The sequence below is a fragment of the Mus caroli genome, unplaced genomic scaffold (genome assembly GCF_978045245.1).
Source record: "Mus caroli unplaced genomic scaffold, Mus_caroli_1 scaffold_1, whole genome shotgun sequence".
Taxonomy (NCBI): Eukaryota; Metazoa; Chordata; class Mammalia; order Rodentia; family Muridae; genus Mus; species Mus caroli.
Window position 1 is genome coordinate 89,558,920 of NW_028227256.1, and position 23,048 is coordinate 89,581,967.

Sequence of the window (23,048 nt, forward strand, 5' to 3'; positions counted from 1 at the left end):
TGGTTGCTGGGATTTGAACTCAGAACCTCTGGAAGAGCAGCCAGTGCTGAGCCATCTCTCCAGTCCCCACCTGGCTGTCTTTGAGGACTGTCCAATCCTGCAGCCTCCCACAGAACTGTGAAATCAGGATGCTGGTATCTGAGCTTGGGAAATGGCTGTGGTGGTCTGTCAGGTGCTCAGCCTGTGTGGTTCTCTATCCACACAGTGGGAGCCGTCCGGCAGGGCCTCTCCCTTCTAGGTGCTGAGATGGAGCTTTCAACATCTGATGGACCAGGAGGAGGGACACAGCCTCCCTGTTTAGTGTTTTGATTTTTTGTTTGTTTGTGGTTTTCCATGAATCTGCCCTTGCCCTAAGATGACTCCAGACCCTGGCCAGCCCTAATCTATGAAAACACCCCTTAATCTTGAGCCAGGTGACTTCAAAGTTAGCCCTGCTTGGTGTGGAATGACCAAGTCACAATGTAGCTCTCCAGACCTTGAGTGTCCCAGGGCCATGTTGCATCTCTGGAAATTTGAACCCCAGCTTTGGAGCACCTGGGAGGGATTCTAGCAAGGTCCTCATCACTTTGGGACACTCACAGGCTGGCCAAGCCAACTGAACTCAGAGTTAGAAGATAACACAGTAACCTATCTACAGAAGTGGAAGCAAGGGTAGCCCCTGCCCTCTGATCCTTCTTGGTCTCCACTGACCACAAGCCTCAAGCCTACCAGGTCTGAGACCCAATAGCACCCACAGCAGCAAGAGACAGATGCAGTCCCAGCTGCTGCCTAGTGCAGTACCATCTACAGCCAGAGGGTGGCACCCCAGGAGACTCCAGAGCACATCTCTGCTCTCTCAGGGCCCCAAGCAATCCAGCAGTGACCTTTGGAGGTAACCAGCTATCACCTGTAGCCCACATAGATCCCATCTTCCACAACAAACAGAAGTTAAGTGAACTGTCTTCTCTCTCAAAGGGTTAAAGACAAAACTCCATTCCAAAAAAATATATAAAGAATCCACTTGGCAGGCAGAATCCAAACTCCTACAGGATCAGCACTTCTTGAAACCAAAGCATACGTATACTCAAGTTTTATTTCTGCCCAGAAACTGTGCGGCTCTGTATTAGCCAATCACCTACGAGTGTGAGCTTGTAGACCACTGGGCTCTTGACTTGTTGATAGACTTTGGGTTGTGTATCCATTTTCTCGAAACCCAAGCCTCAGTATAGACCCATGAACCACCAAGGCGCCGGGAGAGCCTCACATTAGTGCCTTAGGAAGTTCTGAGAGCCTGAGGCCTGCACACACCCTGTGGGCCAGAGATTCTGAGGGACCACACCCCAAAAGGCTGCTAGGGGAAGGAGCTGCTTGCTTAGAGCTAGGTACATACAGGTAGGGATACCTGGAATAGGTTTGATCTGAGGCAAGCAGGTGGCCTCAGAGATAGCACCATCTGGCACTTCTCACTATCTGCCTCTCGGATCGCTAAGAAGTCACCTCCCTCCCCACCAGGGAGCCAGTACCATCTCTGGTTGGATACAGGCCCCTGTGAGCATTTTTTTTCCAGCTGCAGCCAACAGACAAAGACATAATGGATGTGTGTTGCATGAGAGCCACATTTATTTCTTAATTGGACAGAGCCCTAAGTGCACACAAACAGTACAGGAGCCTACAGCTAACACTCAGGTGTAAACAGCAGGATACTAGTCATTACATCAGGTGGTTATGACACAGGGGCCAGGGGGAGCCCACAGCAACCACATATGTACAGGTCAGGGAAACAGCCTCTGAGTTGCAGGGGCCCCTCGGTATAGACAAACCACCTATAGAGGTCCAGGCTCAAGGAGAGACTCAGGTCAGCCATATCTGTCCATCCTGAGGGACTGCATGGCTCCGGTCCCAGGGATAAAGGAATGTGTCTTTTGAAGTCCCCATGCTGAGTGGAGCAGAGAACCATCTTAGTCTTGTTCACATCTGTAACATCAGCCACATTCAGCAATCCCATGATAGCTAGGGGTCTCCAGGTACCAGGAGAGAGGAGGAGAATCATTTAGTACGTTTGTGTGTGTGTGTTGAATAAGGTGCTGGCATGATTGCTTGGGACAAGAGGCATTAGAAGTGTTATCCAGGCATAAGCAGGGTCTCACAGGAACCCAACACAGCACTGCCCCGCCCCACCCCGGATGCAGAAACAACTCCCCCTCTCCAGGAAAGTTGATTATTATCCCAAACTAAGTTGAGGTCACAGCCTGAGCAACATTAAGTATCAAAACCAAAACGTCTGTGGAGGTGGTTTTCTAGATTCATCTCACTTTCTGCACCAAGCAGGAAACAGAGGCCTCAGCTAGGTTATCCCTAGTCCTCATGTCATCCCTCCACGTCACAGCTGTTGGACAAATGACCTTCAGCTGACATAATACAGGTAATTTTGGGCAAGGCGGCGGGGCATGAAGAAATCAGGTTTCCTGAGCTGTGGACAGATTTCTTGGTCCATCAGTTCCGGTTACTGGGTTCTGACTCAGGACTCCCACAAAAGCCGAGAGCCCATCTTGGTTCATAGACAATGCCAGGACAGCACTGGGCCAGTATGGAATGGCCCCTGAATGGGGGTGGGGTGGGCACTAGAGCTCCCAACCTTTCTATAGCCCGACCCAGGCACAGGTGCTCTGTAGGTTGGCTGGCCTCAGACACCCACCTCCTGGGTGGAGCTGGACTCTTGCAAGGCCTCAGCTTCAGGCTGGTTGACCTGAGCGAGTGTGGCAAGCCTGACTGCCTTTCTGCCTGCTGGGGGCTGTGTGGCCCTTGGGAACCAAGAAATTGAAGCAACTCGCTCCTTCCCTCCTGGTCACGAGCACCAGAGTGAGTTTCTTAACACAGGTGTCTTCTCTCCACTTTGTATCTCAATCTCCTGCCTCCACAGTCCACCGCGGACAGCTCAGGTCACCTGGTTTCTAGTTTAATCTTGCTCTGGGATGGGCACCTAGATTTGGATTCTTGGGAATGAGTCTTATTCTATACTTCATGGAGAGGGTTCCCTGACACTTGATGCTAATGACTATTACCTCAAGTCCTGGGGATGAGGGTGGCCCGGCATGAGGGTGGCTACCCATATGGCACCTGACCCCAGTGATGGGTGAATTCTCAGTTTCCACTGGACTCACACTGGCTGGCAGGTGCACACACTACTTTCAGCATGAGCCCTGCCACTACCCTGAATCTTGATGCCTGGATAACTATGCCAAGGGACCTTGAAGCCAGAACCTTCTATGACCTTCCAGACAGTAGGGATGCTGTGAACATTGGCTGCGAGAGTATCCAGTGCCATGTGGAGACAGCCTGAGCTGATGGGGAGCTTAGACCCATCAGCTGATCCAGAGGGGGGAGGGGCTGACAAGGGTGGAGGGAGATTCCTGGAATAGCTGGATGCTGAGTGTAACTGCTTCTGATGGGTCCTGGGGACTTGAGGTTTGGTTTCTGGCTTTCCAAATGGACCTGTGGTATGAAAAGTCCCCAGGTACAGAAGGTACAGAAGAGTCCCTTTACCAAGACCATCACGAGGTCACCCTCCTGTGCTTGATGGACATACATCACTCATTGAGTTCTCTTGCTGAGATTTACAGGAGCGCCACCCCTGGGCAGACGTAAGGGATCACTGATCACAGAACTTCCCAGAGCTACATATCCATTCCTCTGCTCATCAACACCCAAGGCTACAGTCAGAGGCCCCACTCTGAACACCCATGGCCTCTGTCACCCACAGCCGTGTGCAAACGCAGCCGCCTACCCAACAGTCTGGACACAGCTCAGCCGAAGCCAGTCTGCCTAGCGAGGTTGGACCATACCCCTCACCTGATCCTCCTCGCTCTGAGATGAAGCTGCCCACACCACCTTTATTGCTCCATTTTGGGAACTGTTCCCTCAGAAGTAGCACAGGGTGACTTCTGAATTGCCTAAGTCTCAGGACTTGCACAACCTCTCACACACGTACCATGCAAGGTGCATCTCAGACAAAACTGGCCAGGACGGAGTTTCCCTGTGCCAGGCTGTGAGGAGCCATGGTTTGTTCACGTCCCTCCCTCCCTCTGCCCCTTGCAGGCTGGAGATACAGGTGGGAACCAACAGGGCCAGGCTGAAGGGGGGATGGGAGGGGAGAAGGTAGCTTCACATGAACCTCACAGCCCTACCTGGAGGCATTAGAAATAAATACTTATAAACAGAACACAGTCTTATAGTTAATGTCTCAGAGGACTGTTTCAACGCCACTAACTAATGTATATTAATTATAAGTCTGTCTATGCTTAAAAAAATATTAGAACAGCGGCAATACCCTGGGTCTCGGGCCCTCTGACCTTCCTGGCATTCCGAACTTCCCACCAGAGCAATTTTGGAAGAAACCACAACACGCACAACCTCTGGGGGAGCACAATTCGTCATGTGGTATAGGCCTCCCTCCAGAGGTAGGGTTGCTGGGCCCAGCACAGGTATCCCCTGGTGGTGGGTAGTGGGGAAGGGCTGAGTGGCAGATGACAGAACAGATGGTATGGACAGGGGAGTGGTCTGGGCCACTGGAAGTCCGGAAGGCTTTCAACTCAGACCCGCATCTGTGCAGATCTCCTTCGAGAGAGCTTGGACCTGCAAGGGTGGAGGGGCGAAGGGGAGAACCTGTAGTCAGAGCCAGGAGTTGACCCCCAAGTCTGCCAGCAGCCAGAGGCCGCTCAGCAGGCCTCCAGACTACACATCAGAGCCCCAGGTCTTCCTTAATCCCCTTAGGCTCGTAGAGACTTGATATCGAATATGTCAGTGCTTTGGGGTGGCACCTTAGCTCCCCCACAGCCCTTCATCAAGCCTGTGACATGGAAGGGGAGGAATCCCTCCACAGGAACCTGGGTCTATCCATTAGAGCCTGCATTCAGCTGACTTATTGCATGAGCATTAACGACTCTCAAACAGGTACCAGCATGCTCAAGAATGCCCCAGTCCCAAGAACACGAAGCCCTGTGAGCTCCAGCCCCCTGGAGGAGTGACATCTGCTAGGTCTCCATATGGCGTTTCCTTTTTTGCCCATCTCCCTGCCCAGCCCGTACCGGATGGTCCCAGCCAGGAGCGGGTTGAAGGCATACAGCCAGTCGTGCATGTCCTTGTCACTGTTGGCCTGCAGCAGGATGCCTCGGTGCTCCGTGCACACAGCGAATGTGTTGGGTGTCTGTAGAGGAAAGCTGCTGGTGAGAAGGCATCGTGGTAACATGGCCATTGCCACCACCAAGAAAGAACACCTTCAGAAACCCTGGAAATGAGTCTGATCTCTGTGGGTCACATCACTGCCTGGGACCCTGGATGAAGTGCCCTTTTCTTCTTTTTGTTTGTTTGTTTGTTTGTTTTTTCTTTAATTATTATTTATATGAGTACTCTGTGGCTGTTACAGATGATTGTGAGGCACCGTGTGGTTGCTGGGAATTGAACTCAGGACCTCTGGAAGAGTAGACGGTGCTCTTAACCGCTGAGCCATCTCTCCAGCCCAGAGTGCCCTTTTCAGCTGTGCCCTCTGTGCTAGGTGTGCATAGCAACTAGGTTCATATAGCTCTCTCTGCACACAGGGAATAAAACACAATGGGTACTACAGCCTCCTTCCACATGGCCTGGAGAACCAACCTTCCCTTCAAATGACGAGCTGGAAGGAGCTGGCTCCTGCTTGCAGAGGACCATGAGTCAGTCAGTCAGTGCCTTGGGCAAGACAGCTTGTAGGGGCTGTGAGGGTGTGCCAACCTCAGATGGGACCTAGCTGGTGTTAGTGATGTGGATGACAGCAATACTTTCCATCACCAAGAGCTGTTACTAGGAGCCTTGCTGAGCCCGAGACAGGGACAGGTCAGGAGCTATGCCCTAACAGGGAACAGGGAGCACCTCCCCTGGAGGACTAAGTGCATCCGAGCTGGGCCCTGGCCGCACCTTGAGCATGGCCTGCTGGTCCTCGCTGTACTCCACCTGTGCAGTGGAGAGGTTGAGCACAAATCTCTCCACTGTGTCCTTGTCACTGTTGTACATGTAGGCGTAGGGACGCCTCACCACCACGAAGCGCTTGGCCCAGCCAGCCGTGTGTGGCTCCAGGAAATGCAGGTATCCCTTCTTGGAGACGATTGGGCTGTGAGGCAGACACATCTGTTGGCTCAAGAAGTTGGGGTGGCAGAGCCAACACAGGGGCTCACACTCTACTGCCCTACACTAGGGTCCTCAGGAAGGAAGACCAGGTATGGGGAGAGGGTGGCTGACATATCTTGCTTTGGGATGTCCAAGAACAGAACCACCATCTCACATCTGGGACAAGTCCCCAATTTTCAGTGGGGAAATTCAAGAGGAAAAAAGCTAAAGTCCCAGAGTCCAGAGTCCACTAGGTCCCCATCTCTCCCCCACTCACCTCCCCATCTCTGCCCTACTCACCTGCTCTCCACTTTCCAATTGTTACCACGAGGGCCACAGGACCCTGCCTACCTTGTACAGAGGTGAGCGGTCCCCTGACACCAAGCTGGGCCCTGCACATGGGCCAGGGCTGGTTGCCTATTTCTAGAATGCTTCTGATTCCAGGAAAGACCTTGCATACCTGACTCGGATCTCTTGGATGTCAGGGACCAGCAGTCGCTGGGGTTCCTTCTCTGTCTCTGTTGCCCGAACAGGGGAGGGAGTCTTCTTAGAGTCAAGTTCTGGCAGGAGCTCAGGCTCTGGGCTGGCGGGCCGGGAGCAGGGCTGGGGGGTCCTGGAAATAGAAGGTGACTGCCTTCTGCCAGGGTTCCTCAAGGGACTGGTGTTCCCTGGTAATACCCTCCTCACAGCGGCTAGGGGAGAGCTCTGGGACTTTCTGTCTCTGTCCAAAAGGAGGAGTTCCTGGGTCTCACAGAGTCTACCTCCATCTAGGGTTGCTGGAGTGAATGAGAACTCCAAAGCCAGCAGCTTGTGGTACAGCCAGGGCTGGCTCTGCATTGCTGGGGAGATACCACTCCCTCCTCTGGGACGATCCCCAGCCTCTGCCTGTATTAAAGCCCACACACCTTCCCTTCCTCTCTAAAAGTACCAGTGGTGGTTCACTGAGTATTTTAGGAGCCCTGTCCCTAAAAAGGGAGTGTTTCTGTTCTCATCTTTCTGGGGTTATTCACTAAAACATCTTTTATTTGTGCTAACTGAGAAAGAGAGGGCATGGTGCAGCTGTGTGAGCTAGCTGGACAGAGGGGCCTCCAAGAAGGCCAACACGTTCTTCTGCCATGCCCTACCTTTCCCTAAGTCCCATGCTATGCCCACAGTCCCCTGAACCTGTTTTCTCCATCCCTGAGTCCCAGAAACTATCACCAATTGGCTTTAAGGTGCTAGAAGCTCTCCGGGTAGGACAAAGCTCACTCACCTCACATCAGTGGCACCGTATCGTCCTTCGATCAGAGAGGGGCAAGTGGAGGAGGGAGTGAGCGTAGCAGCACCCAGAGGGGACATGGATGGGTCCCGCATCAGGGTGACAGACATCTCAGAGAGCTACAGGAGACAGAAAATCTTTCTCAGGTGGGTCTCTGGGCCTTCGGGACGATGGGGTTTCTCCTCACACACTCCTACACAGCCGTGCCTATTCCTACCAGGATCAGACTACCCTGACCCAGGTGGACGTCCCCTTCAGATGCTATTCAGTGTATGAACTTCTGGAGCAGGTAGGAGCCTGCAGGATGAGGGGTCCAGGAAAACAGAGTGTGTTAAGGAGATGGGAAGAGAACAAGAGACACTTAGGGCCTGGGTAACACTGTGTGGTCTGGGCTAGGCTGGGTCAAGACCTCACTCATACCCCAGCCTCCTCAGATTCCAGCCCTTGTTTATGAGGTATCTCACTGGGCCTTGCCCTTGACTATTGGCAATGGGGGTCCTCACCTACCTTGCTCTCGCTGGCGCTGATACAGACGTGGCTGTGGGTGTATTCCCTGTTGAATGTGTGCATGAGGAGTCGTAAGCACTGCAGATAGAGAACACAAGGTCATCTCTGCACCAGTGGCAGCACAGGGCCTCCATCCACCCTTTCCAAGACGTGCTCAGATGGGAGTTGATGAAGAATGGCAGGGTAAGGGGGTAGACCCTCTTCCCAAACTTGGGAACTCCTACCCCTCCTCCTTGGGAGCTCCTAGGAAGGCTATGAATTAGCATCACCTGAAGATGCGAGGCCTCCCTAGTGGCCTATATAGCAACAATAGGGACTGGCTCTGAATAGAGGCAGTGACCTAGCTCCTAGGCAATTCAGGGAATCAGAAGATGACAAATCACACTTGGGGAAGAGCCTATAAAAGGCCTCAAGCTGAGGCTTCGGAAGGAGAGTAAAGTGGGGTGAGGTGGCAGGCAAGGCGCGAACTGGTCCCTACTCCTCCCCGTTCCAGATTCTAGCAAGTCTGACTGAAGCTGGCCACAGATCAGGCTGGGCCTTTGGGTCACCCTGAAATGACCAGGGCCTGTGAAGACAAAGCCGTGGTCACATCACCCACCCGCCCAACCTACCTTGACAGCCAGCTCCCTCTGCCTCTCGTTGGGAGCCTCCAGAGGTGACGGCTGACCCTCAGCTGACAATGGGGAAGAGGCACCTGAAGAACTACGGGACTCAGAGTCCTCACTGGAGGCTGGGGACAGCACCTCAGGGCCAGGGCGCTGGGTCGTCTCCAGCTTCTCCCGAAGGAGCAGGTAGTGCCTGGTCTTTTCCACCTGCCAGGACAACCAAGGTGAGTGAGGTTACCAGCCAGGGCAGGTGCTGGCTGCCGTGCATGGCAGCAAGGACCTCTGGTAAAGCGTGAGGAGGTCTGCCATGCCTGGTTATGCCTGGTAACCTGAGGGACACACTGCTGGCAGGACTCAGATGTCCTGCCTATGTGTCTTCTCCTTCATAGCCAGCACACCTAGTATGCACACGGGTCCTTTTGTGAGCAGCAGGGGTCTATCCCTCGGCATCCTGCTCCCCACGTACACCCTGTGGCTAGACAAGCAGTGTCAGCTCAGGAGGGTGGTTTCCCTGGCTGGATCCACTTTAGGCAAGTGCAGCGATCCAGAATGGAGCCTGCTGTGTGGGGTCTTTTGGTCCCCAGCGGCTCCCACACTCACCTCCTGTAAGAGGCTCAGTTTCTCCAGTTCCCACTGGTGATCTAGGATTAGGCTGTCACTTCGGGGCCTCCAGCCAGCCAGGTTCTCCTCACCCCGGACATAGGCTACTGATGTGTCCAGCACCCGCCGGCGCCGACGCTGCATCCCTGCATGGAGATTGACACTCTAGTGTTCTGACAGATACCAACGCTGCTGGCACAGCTGCTGACGTTTGTTCCTTTCTGGGTTCAAGATTGGCTCCCCTGGGCCTTGGTCCACCCCGAGGCCACAGGATCACGTGGACCTTACACATAAGAAACTGATAGTCCCTCTCCCACGGGACTATGACATAGGTGGTCACAGCAGCCAGCAGACTCGACTCCTCTCTGCCCTCCCATCGAGGACACTCTGGGGACTGGAGGGAAAGTACTTGCACTGTGCAGGTAAGGCTTCCAACTTAGCAGAAGTCAAGTCAAGGGGAGCAGAGGCTGAGCAAGCCAGGCATCCCAGGGCCCCGACTCTGCCCCAGCAGAGGGAAGTCAGGAAAGTCTCCTACCTGGGCTGCCTGCGTCGGCCACGTGGCAAAGGCTGAGCTCATACACACCAGTCACACGGTTGCTGGGGGATCAGAGGAAGGAGACACACTGTTACTAGGCACAGCTATGAGGACGGACAGACAGACTAGGAGTCAGCTCACCACCACGACTCAGTCTGAGGCAGACTTTGCCTGTTTCCTACTGTAGCATGTTGCACCCTGAGCTGCTGTCCCTATGCCAGACCTCAGCTCTGCTGTGAGCTGAGTGACCCATGGGGCATCAAGAGGCATGGACACTTTTGCCAGACCCTCAGCATCAGGCACCTCCAGTCCCCAGCAGGCTTCACATCTCACAGAGAAGCCCTCCTCCTAGTCCTGTGACTCCAGTCCCACCAAGATCACACCACAGCCCTCTCCTAGAGATGGACCTTGCTGACCACTGGGTCCTGATCCCCAAGCGCCTTCTGCTGTGCCTAGTGTGGCCTCAACACTGGCTCCATGGGGGTAGATTAGTGGCCTGCTCTGAGCTGCAGAGAGCCTCACTTCTCCCATGGTTCTGGCCCAGTCTCTACCGCTGAAGCTACAGGAAGTGGCAAGAATGGAGGAGGATGGATGCAGTGTCCGGCAAAGCCACTTAACTCATATCCCACTTAAAGCTATGCCCACAGTCCTCCACTACCCACCCCACCCCCATACACCCATCCCGTTTCTCCTGTGTGCTATAAGCAGTCCTGAGGGAAGAGCTTCCTGGGGTGGGGGTGCAGGGCACCCATGGGGAGGTTGGTATCCACAGGCCTTTCCACTTCCCATGGAAAAGAGAGAGTTCCCTCATGCCTGCTTGACATGATGAATGTCCCCTATATGTGCTGCACTGACCAGCAGGGCAGCTGAAGGCAGAGACCTGGATGGTAGAAGGTTGATCCTTACCCTATCAGGTCTGTGCTATGGAGCTAAGGGCTTCTTTACACAGGAGTCGCTGGGAGGGGGGGGGTTTTGGGGGGTAGGAGACATCCAAGGCTGCATTTGAGTCCAACACAGTTCTTCCATATGCCCAGGATGAGAGGAGGCAGTCTTCTCCTACCCCTTTGGTGAGTTCCCCTCTTTGATGCACAGACCCCCTCCTCTGCCCACTCTAGTGAGCTCACCCTTCTGTGGCCCTTAGGCTGCCACTGCCAAACAGGTTGCGAATGGAGCGTGAGGCTGGTAGCTTGGCGTCCCGAGAGTAGAAAACCATGCAGAAGTCCTTGGTGATGACAGCTGGCTGGGTACAGTTCTCCATCTGCATTACATGACAGAGGGCATGGGCATAGAGTGGTCCAGAGTGCCCAGGCCCCAGGCTCAACCAGAATGCACCTATCCAATCTTCATTAGGATATAAGAGCCACTGAAGGCTGCTAATGCCTGCTCCTGACCCTGAGTAGATTCCTAGGGGAGGGAGCAAGAGTTCTGCTCCCTCTACCCCATTGTTGAAAACAGAGATTAGCAAGGATCTGCGGGGCACTGGATCTACTCTGCTCCCTGGCTATATAACCAAGGGCACAGCCTGAAATCTTCCTGCAGATCAAGGCAAAGCATGGTTATTCTCACACTTGAATGTGAGACTATGAATTCTTTTTGCATCTGCTTGCTAACTCCCATCTGTGCACAGTAGGCATCTCACAGCAGATATGCTCTGAATATAGAGTCAAGGCCCTGCCAGCATTTCCCAGGTTGCATCACTGCCCCTGAGGTAGCCCACAATTGTTATCTAGAGTGATCTGGCTCTATGGAGAAGTGGTGCCCTTTAGATGACCTGGCTCCCACCTTCTCCAGACTCCTCTTTTGCTATTGTTGTCCAGACAGAAGCACATTCCAGTCTTTCACTAGGCCTCAGAAGAGGGCCACAGCCCACATCTGGCCATAGACCTGATGACTGAAGATCTGAGTGTAGGAGGGGCAGTGAAGGGCTTCTACTTTTGCATTTTCTGGGATATTGATGCAATGCTTGGTGATGATGCAGCCAACCTGTAGTCTCAAACCTGACATCTAAGCACTAAAGATATATGCATGTGCTAGGATTGAGCAATGGCATTAAAGCATATGGGTCTACTCAAGGACTTGAAGCATTCTCTGAGAAGAGAGTGGGGTCCATGGACCTCCATGTCACTTTGCAAGCCCCTCAAGCTATAGGAGGTGTTGTGGACGTGGGTATCTTGCCTCAATGTAGGCAGAGAGCGTCATGTAGATTTTCTCCCGGTAAGGGGTGACACGATTCAGCAGGAGGGAGTTATGCATGGAACTGTCCCAGGCTGCTTCAAACTGGTAGAAGGTCCTGGAAGAAAGCAGATGAAGTAAAAGACAACGTGTGGGGATGCTCTCAGTGGGAATAGGAACATGCAGACAGACACAGAGAGAGGAGAACTGCAGGGAGATTACTGGAGTCATGGGATGGGAAGCTTGGGTGGCACCAAGAAGGCTGGTGGCATCAGACCGGGGACCAAGCAGGGGCCACCGTGGGGCCATTCATTGCCTGGCAGCCCCGGCTTCCTCTGCCCCAGTGTGGACTGGGAAGAAGGCAGAGGAAGGGAGAGGAGCTGTCCTAGCCTCAAAGTCTGAGCAAGGAGGCATCGCCAGAGATCTCCCTGAGTTGGCCAAGCCCTCCTCAGCCCACCCCTTCCATTAAGACTCACGCTGCCAGGGAAAGGCCCTGGGGGAGGATGCTTGGAGTGGAAACAGCGGCCTGTGAGTGGCAGCATCTCATGGGCTCCTGAGAGGGGTTCCATGGGAATAGCAACCTCATGATCTTCCCTCTGTCCCTATCTCCAGCTGGGGTGTCAGCAGGGCCCAGATTTGCCCAGAGGAGTTCAGGGTAACTACCAGGAGCCCTGGACCTTGTATCTACCATGGGGACCCCTGTACTACAATCCCTGTAGGCCACTACTCTGGAAGATGGCTGCTGTGCGACAGTATGCTTCATTTACTTTAAATATCCAGGGTTCCCTGGGAGGGAATTTGCCCCAGTTCGTAGCATAGCCACTCCACAGTCCCACCCCCTCCAAGCATCCTCACAGATACACAGTTCACAGGCCAGGTGGCAGCAGCTCTCCCAGTACCTCATGGCCAGGCCTTTCAAGGGCACCAGCAGGCTCCCTGAGGTGCCTGGCCATGTGTGAGATTGGCTGGTGCTGCCTTTCTTCCTGTATGACACTGTCCAGGGAATAGGGTGTGGGGTCAATGGGTCAGGGACATGGTACAAAACAGGCTGGACAGGGCCACTGTCAGACACATATCACTACGGAGAGGTCTAAGGCAAGTGGAGACAGCGGGCAACCAGAACAGGGTAAAGAGCAGGCAGCATTGGAGGAGAAGGGGAAGGAACAGATAGAGGGGGTGGAGCAAGCAAGGGCAGGAGATAATGGTGCCTGTACCTAGTGTCATTTCCGAAGGAAACGCTAAGGGCGCAGCCAGGACACACGCACACACACAGAAGAGAGCGAGACGTCAGAACAGTCCTTCCATGGCCAGCACAGCTGCTGAGGGGCCCCCTGGAGCCCCAGCCCGGCCCCACAGATACCCCATATCCTCATGAAGCTGCCTCCAGCCATGACCACAAGGGTCAGAATTTCTCTGCACTGTTCCCTTGTGGTACACAGGGCAGTAACTGTCCCCACGTCAACAAGGTGTCCTTCAGAACCAAGGAGCTAAAATGTGGCATGGGATATCTTGGAGCCAGTGTCACCATTGCAATGATGTCAGAGTAGGACTAGCCCTGTCACATCTTGCTTGGACTTTGCATCTATATCTATCATCCTTTGCCTTCAAAATCTCTGAAGTGGCCTGAAAGTTCCTGAATGGTGCGTGCATGCATGTTTGTGTAGACAGAACCCCCTCTGTGCTCCTGGAAAGAGTATGACCTTCCCAGCTTAGTCCCCCCCCCCCAGGGACTGAGCCCCAGACCTATCCTTGCCTTTCTGCCCTGAGTGGAACACCCAGAGAAATGAGTCTGGCCAAACCAATGTGGTTTCAGAGCTCATCTGGGGTACTACTGGAAATTCAGTGGTTCCTGCCAGCTTAAAGTGGCCTTAGTCCAGGCCCCAATGAGAGAAGACAAAATTGGCCTTTGAGTGCATGGAGGACTCTTCAGACCCCAGCATGCTGGAATATCTTTGAAGGCTTGAGCAAGGGGTACCTTCTCAAGGTAGGTATGACTAAACTTGGACCACTCTCTGTGGCAGGACTAAACCCTTTCCAAAATTGTGTCATCTTCCAGCGGCCAGGTGGCTAACCAAAACAGGCTCCAGGATCAACACAACGAAGCTCCTTGCAAGTCACTTCCAAATGATGGTTGGTCACTGGCCTTAGAGGTCAACTGCTGTCCTCTGGGGGTGGGGGGTGCCGCACACATGGGCCTTGTGGCTAGCATTACTCTCCACCAGCCATGACTTATATGTGATGTCCCAGTGAATCAATGAATGGAGGGTCTGGAGCGTCCTTGTGTTCTCTAAGCCTCTGTTGAGAGGGGGGGTAGTGCGGGGGGCTGGGGAGGGGAAGCAGAGGAACTGCCGCCTTTGTGGAACCCAAACGTGCAGGTTGTTATGTGGGACCCATGATGAATTACCATCAACCATAAGGCAGAAGAGCAGAATTTAGAGAAGCTAAGGTGGCCTATGTAGGAGAGCCCAGGTCACAGACAATGGAAAGGCCCTTAGAGGCCACAGTGGAAGCTCACACCATGTGGAGTACAGGATCCACTTTGGATCACTGGGCATCGAGTACTCGGGGGAAGCCTGCACCTCTTCCACACAGCCTTCCACTCCTCATAGGCTGACATTTAACCAATTTGGAGATCGGGAACCCAGCATCCCTGGGTCAAACTTTAAGCCCCATTGTGAGGCATCCACAGGATGGAAAGACAGTATCTAGAGATGTGGCTACCAGAATAATTAAGTAAGGTTGGCAGGGGTTCCCCATGACTGAACTATGGCTTCAGAAGAAGACAGCGCACACACATGCACCTCCTGCTTCTTGTGGCAGGAGGCCTTTGTTCAACAAGAGGCCTTCACCAGATGCAAGTCTCCCAACCTGTAGGGGACCATAGCATCTAGTCACAAGGCAGTGACTCCAAAGAGTTTAAAACCCTACACCACTCAGGAACTTTTTAATATGTGGATTCTTGAGCTTCACCCCAGACTGCTGCATTAGAAATTCTAAGTGGTGCCCCCCTGTGAGCAGAGAATTTCAGTTGACTTTGGCTTTGGCTATGGTTCCACTGCCCATTATCCACAAATACAGCTTAGTAAGCAGGCCTAGCACAAGGAAAGTCCCTCCATCACAAACTGCTCTCACTACTGTCCTTCTGGTGTCACCTGAACCCCCGCCTACTGTGTGCACTCCCTTGGTGTCCCCACTGACATGGCATCCCTTGGACCCCCCCCCCACCATGGAAGGGATATGAAATGGCTAGTCTGCACCATGCAGAAGGTGGGGCAGGTCACATAGGATCCTCAGAAGAGTGGCCAACAAGGCTCCTTCTATAACCAGAGCCCAAGGATGTAACAGTCTGGGCCTCCAGGCAAGATCTTGCTTCCAACTGGCTCACTTGACCTGGAGAGACATCAGGAGACTTAGTGGGTGGTTCTCATCTTTCCCCAGGGGACACAACTGCCCTTGCAGGCCTACAGACAAGACAGCCAAACTCCTGTGGTACAGCAAGTATAGTGCTCATGTGGAGGACGACCCATGAGAGGAGCACTGCAGATTCACTGTGTAAGTGTTGCCCACAGAGAGGACAGTGGGTGTGTGGAGTACTTCCTCCATCTGCCTCTACTATCATCACAACCACACCGCAGGGACCTAGGCAAGTGATCCAATGCCACCACATGTTTGTAAATTAGGAACATACAGTTTTCCCAGTCTGACCAGAACTGGATTAGCAGCTTCAGGTCTAGCTGCTGATACTTCCAAAGGTAGATACACTTCTTGCCCGGCCTCCAGAGGGCGTTGAGAACACCAAGCTCTACAGAGCACCAGGTCCTACTGTCTGTGATATTGTGAAAGGAAGAGTACACTGTCCCCTCGTCACCTATGACAGACAAGGGATAAAGCCAGGGAGAGATGCTTCTCACCACAATTGCTTCTCGTTACACAATTTGTAACGGTCACGAGACAGTCAAAAGACCATGAGCTTGCACATGTACTGTTACGAGTATAGCTGCCCAGCGTATCTATTCGACCTACTACTGACATCTCTTGGTATTGATCATTGTGGCTAAAGATTACTATTTCAAAATACCTGGTGTGATTTAAAAAAAAAAAAAACAAAAAAACTTTAAAAAACTTCCTCTTGCCTCACACTCTCTAAATATGCCTGTGGGTTACTATGACACGTGAGTTCCCATACACATTTGTAAATAAATGTTTTCACTCTTTGGCAAAGCTCTCTGCCTGCTGATGATGATTATCAAAGTATATTTAAATTGCCCCAATATCTCTGACCCTTAAATCTTAAAGGTATGCCAGCCACAGAGGGCAAACAAAGTAGGTCTCATTGTAAGTGGATTTTCTGAGGACCTAAATATAAAACTCAAGACCTAAGTCTGTGGCCAGAAGCCCAGGTGTGCCCTGGTAAGTTTGTTTCTAGAGGGAGACTGAGGTCCTCCAAGGAAGCATCTCACACACTGACTCCCAGTGTGTCACTACTCCCCAGATTACAATAGGGCAGCTCCTTCCCTCCTGGGGCTTGACTGTTGGCAAATTGAGAGCAGGAGAATGACCTTGAGTCTGACCTTGGAGATTCCGTGTTAAAGGTCTGGTTATGACACAATACACAGCCAAGCACAGATCCCACCTGTAGTGGCTATTCCTGGTTGTCAACTTGACTATATCTGGAATGAACTACAATCCAGGATTGGTGGCTTACCAGTGATCTTAATCTGGAGGCTGGGTGATACAAGTTTCTGACCTGGATTTTGGCATGGAGATCTTGAGGCATAGCGGCTATGAATTCCAGAAGATTAAGACAGGGAGACCTCTGAATTCAAGGTCATCTGGAATTAAAGGCGTGGTAGCACACACCTTTAATCTGGGCTGGAGACCTACATAAGGACATTGGAAGAATGTTTCTTTTCCTTATTTGTTTGTTTGTTTTTTTGTTTGTCAAGACAGGGTTTCTCTGTATAGCCTTGGTTGTCCTGGAACTCACTCTGTAGACCAGGCTGGCCTCGAACTCAGAAATCCGTCTGCCTCTGCCTCCCAAGTGCTGGGATTAAAGGCGTTTGCCACCACTGCCTGGTATAAGGACATTGGAAGAAGGAAGGTTTACACTCTTTCTCTCCTTCTGCCTGCTTGCCTTGTGGGACTGAGCAACTGCTAGATCCTTGGATTTCCATTCACAGCTGCTGCTGACCATTGTTGGGACAGACTGTAAGTCATCAACAAATTCCTTTACTATATAGAGACTACCCATAAGTTCTGTGGCTCTAGAGAACCCATAGTTCCAGCTCTGATGGCTCAAGCCAGATGGTGGCCACATGCAGCTGGACCCTCCCCTAGCACAACAACTGAGCTGCTGCCACCAAAATACCCTGTGGAGGCTGGACCAGGAATCTTAGCAAGCTGCACTCCCAACCCTCCCTGTGGGATAATGGTGGCTCAACACCTCTAACTGGGTCCTGATCATCCTGGCCTACTTTCTTCACTCTTCAAGGTCACCATTGCTACTTTGAGGGCTCCATCCTTTGGGGAACCATGAAGCTGAAGCCTGAAGTCTAACCTGGAGACATACTCCCTAAAGAGAAGATCCAAGATAAGCAGGAGAGGAGAGCATCCCAGAGAAGGAAGTGCTGTTGAGCATGAAGCCTGCCAAGGATGTGGGCTGAGAAGCTGGGACGGCAAACAGGCTACAAGGGGTTGCAGACAGCTGCATCCTGAGTCACAGACAATGGGAATGCACGGGAACCCAGAAAAACAGAGTGGGAGTCTACTCAAGATCCATCTGGAAGGTGCTGGATCCACAGCCCAGCAGAGGCAGCCAGAGCTGGTAATGCCTCATGCCCCTGGAAGACAGCCTTTACTCCACGACGTGGTCCACATCTGCAGGCCCAGTCCTGATAGTCACTACCCTTGGAGAAGGAAGGATCCGGCCAGACCTACCTTTAGGGAAATTCTGGTCATACCTTTAGGGAAATTCTGACCATGAGAGCAATCAAGCCCTTGCCCCTGGCTCTCCACTTGTATTCGTAGGACCCTTTTCTACTCCCAGTATGGCTGAACTCCTCCACCCTGGTGCTATCTCTCCACTGGGCCCACCCCTCAACAAGGAAGTTCAGGAGCTGGATCCTGATGTGCCAAGCTCTTTGCTACCCACCCCCTGGACCTCAAGGCAAGGACAGAGCCTGCTCAGTCCGCAACTTCAGTGGGGGCAGGGTAAATGAGTATCCAATAGGCTTTGGGTCTCTGGACCCACAATTCCTAATGTCAAGTCAGATGCAGCTCACAGGACTCAGGGATTCCTGAAAGAGTGAATGCTATTGGCTCACAATGTATCAGGGGAGGTAGATGGGGAAATAGCTTTCCATGAGACCCTTCACCTGGCCCTCTCCAGGAAGCTAGAGAACCCTTAAAGCACTTAGGAAAATGAGTTCCAAAACCTGGCAAGTAAGAGAGCAAGGATCCAGCAGCTTGTCTACTACCTATGGATACTCCAGAAGGACCTGTTACCCTTACGCCCATTCAGGTAAACCCCGTAAGTCAGGGAGGCAAAATGTGAGGCCATTGGAAGGAGCACAGGATGGGTGGAATGTCAGATCGAATGTCTTATAAAAATGTGGGTAAGCAACAAACGCCCACACTAACACTCCACACCTCTGATGGAGGCCCCATATGTGATCCCCAGTGGTGGACCCTTGCTGTGGTTCCTCAGCTGTTAGGATAAAAACCGTGATTCTTCACGAGCTCTGCAGTTTGACACAAATGCCACTGTCTGTGACAATAATGGGAGACTCTGTTGGGTCTGAGCTGAGAGCCTTGCATGAATCAGCAGATTCACCCCAGCCTGCAGCCACCACTGCTCCCCATCCTCAGTGGCGAGCTGATTCCCAGAAAGTTTTGGCAGTTGTCCACCTTTAGATAGCAAATGACTCCGCCAGGCTGCCTCTGGCTCAGCTGTACGGTCCCAGGATCACATGGGATAAGGTTTCCCCCTCCATGACAGTGGTGGTCATTCCGGCCACCACAGTGGCTCCCTCTCCCGTGGATCAGTCTAAGGACTGGTTAATTCCCTTCTTTGCTTCCTTCCTTCCTTGCCTGCCTCTGCTTCCCTCCTTCCTTCCCTCTCTCTCTCCCTTCCTTCCTTCGGGCCAAGCCCCAGGCCTGTTCCTATCAAATTTATTTTTAGAATGGGAAGGACAGTTACAGGAAGGTCAAACCCAGGTGCTTAAGCCAGAGTTTGTGACCTGTGGGCTGAGGAAGAAATCCCAAAGGAGACGAGATTCCTTCCTTTGCACTGTGCCAGTGTCTCCTTGCTCGTCCAGAAGCTCCCTGGGGGCACTAGATGTTTACAGCCGGAGCTTTCTGACCTAGTCAAGACCTCTCAAACACACAGAAGCCACCAGCAGATGCAAGCTCAATTCTATATGGGGTTGAGCATAGATTATTTGCCTCCAGAGCCAGCCCACAGGCCACCTCTTCCGGTGAGCTCATCTTAGTAGGGAGAGAAAATCAGAAATGCTTAGGCTTGGCACGACTGTGTCCCTTGCTTGAGTTTGGCCACCACTTCAGTTGTCTCATGATGAGGTTTCTGCCTCACTTAGCCTCAGGTTCCCCAGGGAGGGTCCACTCAGCGTGTAGAAAAGATCTGCTCAATAACTCAGATGTGTCCCACCCCCCATGACCCAGAGAATATGCCTGAGAGGGCCACAGCTCTGCCCATAGGGTCTCCTCCTGGGGCCCTCACTCCCAGGTATCCAGGCAAGATAGCAAATGAATGTTACCTGCACTGACCATTACAACCATGACCAGACAAGGACACAGCCTGAAGTCTGGGCTGTGACCACTCTCTCTAGAGCTCTGTCTAGGTGGCACAACTTAAACTTTTAAGCACTCAGGACTTTAAGAAAGCTGACCCATGAGACAGATGACCTTCATGAAGCTCTGGTCACCATCCTGCAACTGTCCAGAGGTGATGCCTTGGCTTCCCATTCAGAGCAGCCCCTAAATTCTTCCTGGACCCACTATGGACTCAAGACTTGGAGGTTGTCCTTCTCCAGTGAGCCCCAATCATAGGTGTGGGGACTTCCTCAAGCCGGGTGCAAGGAAGCTACAGCAATCTCCCCTACCAGGACCCAGCACTGAGAGCAAGTCTGAAATGGATACAGGCCATGTTCAAAAGCCTGCTAGTCTTCTCATGGAGTTACTGCCTGCCACTTCCAAAAAGTGAGGCGGAGGCCATGGCAGGGGTAGCAAAGCTAGATAGATGCCCCTCTTCCTGACATGGCCTGGGAAGGGTTCCTGGGCAGCTGTGGAGCACATGGGAGCCCGAGTCTCCTGGCAGTGGGTCCTGTCTGCCCCTTCCCCGTGCTCCCAGCTCTGCCTGCTATGGCCCCTTGCAGGGAGTGGCTGGCCCTTGTGAGCTGGTGCAGCCCAGCAGCCGGGTTGTCCAGCCTGCATGCGGGAGATACCTGCAGCGACTGGCGGCCAGGTTAGAGGTCGGCATAGAAGGCAAGGCTGGGGTGGGAGGAGCGGGAGGCCAGCCAGTGTCTACAGAGGCAGAAAACTACGAAAGCAGCCGAAATCAGGAGAGAAGGCCAGAGGAGGCAGGAGAGACTCAGCCAGGAAGATGGGGGCTAGGGGAGGGGACATGAAAATAAAACCAGAATGATATTCCAAGGAAATGAAATTAAAAGGAGGGAGAAACAGGAAGGAAAGGTGAGCAAGTTATGAGTTGATAAAGCTGGAAATTAAAAGTTCAGGGTTGTGTAAGTGACCGGGGAAGGAGGGAAGGTAGAGGCCGAAATCAAACCGAGGGACAGAAATGGTACCTAGGTATGTCCGAATCAAGAAACTGCCTGTAAAACACAAACAACCACACGTTAGTGAAGGGGCTGCGGGTGGGCAGCAGGACAGCGGGGTAGCAGCAGCAAGCGGCAGCAGGGGGCTGCCTGTGGCTGGCAGACCCATTTGGGGGCCAGGGAGGCTGCAAAGCAGGGACCATGGAGCAGGAAGAGGCCCAGGTGTGGCAAAGCGCATGGCAGCCTGAGGCCCTGAGCAGAGCTAGGCCAGGCCCAAGCCTCAGCCTCAGCCTCTGTGGAGTGGCTGGTCTCTGAGCAGCCTTTCCCACAAAGGCTCCTAGGATGTCAGCCATGTCCAGGGAACAGGAAGCTGGCCCCAGCGGGCCCTGGGAAGGAGGCCATGGGCTAAGGAGCGTGCCTGAGACTTTCTGGGGGGTTAAGGGAAGGCTGGGGTTGCACCAGCAGGAGCAGCAAGGGCAGGAGCCAAGCGAGGGGCCACATGTGTGCTCCCCTGTTATATTGTCTGTCCTCCCAGCACCCAGGGCCTCCAGCCTAGATGTGGGGTTGGACAGTAGCTAGTCAGTTCAGTGCCATGGGTGACCCTGCTTAACCAAAGTTCTGCCAGCTAAGGTACAATGAGTCTTGACCTCCCAGTCAGTCACCCCCACCTAGCCAGAGTAAAGGACACCTCAACATCTGGGCTGATGGGGAGATGATAGGAAGATACCAGCAACAAGGTCTTCAGTCCAAGGAGACAACTAGGAAGGGAAGCCCAGGGGCTCCAACCTATCCACAGACCTTCTGACCCCGCCACTCACCCTTTCCCCCAGAGTGCTTGCAATGGATGGTCAGAGGTCGAGGGTTAAGTCACTCCCAGACCCCAAAGCATCTCTTTAGCACTCAGTGGCAGACAGGCTGTCCCAGCCCTCACCCTTGCCTCTGTGGTCCTCAATTCCCATGCCCAGGCATAGTGGTCCACACTCATGGGCAGCACCCATATTAGCAGTAGTGGGCCTCTCTGCCTCAGCCGGCTCCTCAGCAAGAGGATATGGACGACCAGAGGAAGCTCTAGATCCCAGTTCGTGTCGGAGTCTGGCTCCCTCCTAGTGCTTGCTGTGAACTCTAGCCTATCCCTCAGACTGCCATGTTCCTCAGAAAACACCTCCAGAAATACAGAGTGAGGACCAGAGCCATGTGTGTGCTAGGGTCTCTGTCCTGACTGCTGCCCAGCCCTGCCCTGCTCTGCCCTTGGCTGCCTCCCGCTATGCCTATGAGAGAGGAGGACCTCTTCTGGCTCCTCCTCAGCTGTCTGTGAAGAAGTGGAGCTCTGGACTCGGGAGCTGGAAGAACACAGGCCATGCCCAGGACTCTGGGGCCATACAACCCCTCCCTCGACTCTCCAAGGGTGCCTCCCCCTCAAAATGTGTTTCTCCACAAATAGCCCTAGCTGTAGCTCCCAGGTTAACTTTTGGCTCCTTGGCACTGCACCAGGCTGAGTTACTGGGGAAGAGCCAGGCTGGGGCTCAGGCCCTGTTAAACGTCACCACAAATCCTTGGAAGATTGTCCCAGGCGCCTTTGTCCAGTTAGACATCCTCCCTGACAGAGTGACTCTTGCAGTGCCTGGCCTTTGGCAGCCTTCGTGAGACCTCTGTCATGCCCATGTACCCTGGCAAACCCTACAAGACTGCCAAGAGCATCTTAGGGCTCCATTACCCCTCTCCTATTCAGATAAGGGTGGGAGCTGGGACAATCTGGAGGTTGGAAAGTGACAAGAAGCATGTGACAACTGGTGACCCACAGTCACCCTCTACCCAAGTAGTTCGACTGCCAACTCTGCGGGCTCTGGATGGCCTTTTTTGTCACCACCCATTCCTGGTCAACTGCCAGAGACTTCAGACCTGTTCACACCAATGTGGTTTTCAGAACCATGGCCTGCGTGTAAGCCTCCCATCCCATCCCATCAACCGTCTACTCATGAGCTCTCGAGGACAGGACTTAACTCACTCTCTCAGCCCATTCTGGCCCCGTTAGGTGATGGGATGGCATGAGTGTGTAAATCAGAAATGGGAGACATGCGATCAAGTGAGCAGAGAGACTCTGAGCCCATGGGCCACCACTCACTGCACTGTTCCCTCAAGGGTCAGAAAGAGGGCAGATAGTCCTGGAGCTGGCCATGCCATGAGCGGCTGGGTCAGTAGAGGCCACGGTAGGTTGGTGGTTGACCTTTGTGGGAGTTGGTCAGCAGGGGTTGTGGTCCTCCCACCTTTCTTGTGGTACTCACCGGTCATCCTGGGCTGGATGGACGTATCCTGATGAGAGGATGTTGAGGGACAAGATGTTGGGGTCAATCAGAGCTTCGTCAGTTTCTGGGGTGTTTCGGATGCGACCTATGGGAAAGGGCAGTGGCTGGGTGTTAGTGCCTAGGAAGCCTAGTGGTTGTGATATGCTGAGGCCTCTGGACAGA

General features: G+C 53.1%; 1 protein-coding gene across 13 annotated transcripts in view; it reads right to left on the reverse strand.

Moving 5' to 3' along the window:
* Positions 1-1,565: 1,565 nt before the first annotated feature.
* The window catches only part of Kif1a (kinesin family member 1A), an 88,192-nt gene continuing 66,709 nt past the window's right edge, over positions 1,566-23,048 (reverse strand). For 4 of the 13 annotated variants that reach the window (XM_029476984.2, XM_085839590.1, XM_029476973.2 and 1 more), the window contains 13 exons: positions 22,866-22,971; positions 20,614-20,640; positions 11,795-11,909; positions 10,744-10,877; positions 9,620-9,681; positions 9,085-9,230; positions 8,491-8,691; positions 7,880-7,957; positions 7,367-7,491; positions 6,575-6,727; positions 5,926-6,118; positions 5,064-5,182; positions 1,566-4,611 (listed from right to left, as the gene is read on the reverse strand). In XM_029476984.2, the coding sequence (XP_029332844.1) occupies positions 4,569-4,611; positions 5,064-5,182; positions 5,926-6,118; positions 6,575-6,727; positions 7,367-7,491; positions 7,880-7,957; positions 8,491-8,691; positions 9,085-9,230; positions 9,620-9,681; positions 10,744-10,877; positions 11,795-11,909; positions 20,614-20,640; positions 22,866-22,971 (1,502 nt within the window). In that variant the 3' untranslated portion in view covers positions 1,566-4,568. Of the gene's footprint in view, positions 4,612-5,063; positions 5,183-5,925; positions 6,119-6,574; positions 6,728-7,366; positions 7,492-7,879; positions 7,958-8,490; positions 8,692-9,084; positions 9,231-9,619; positions 9,682-10,743; positions 10,878-11,794; positions 11,910-13,005; positions 13,030-20,613; positions 20,641-22,865; positions 22,972-23,048 lie in introns of all 13 variants that reach the window. The other 9 variants (XM_029477003.2, XM_029476993.2, XM_021177060.3 and 6 more) reach the window with 5 other exon arrangements.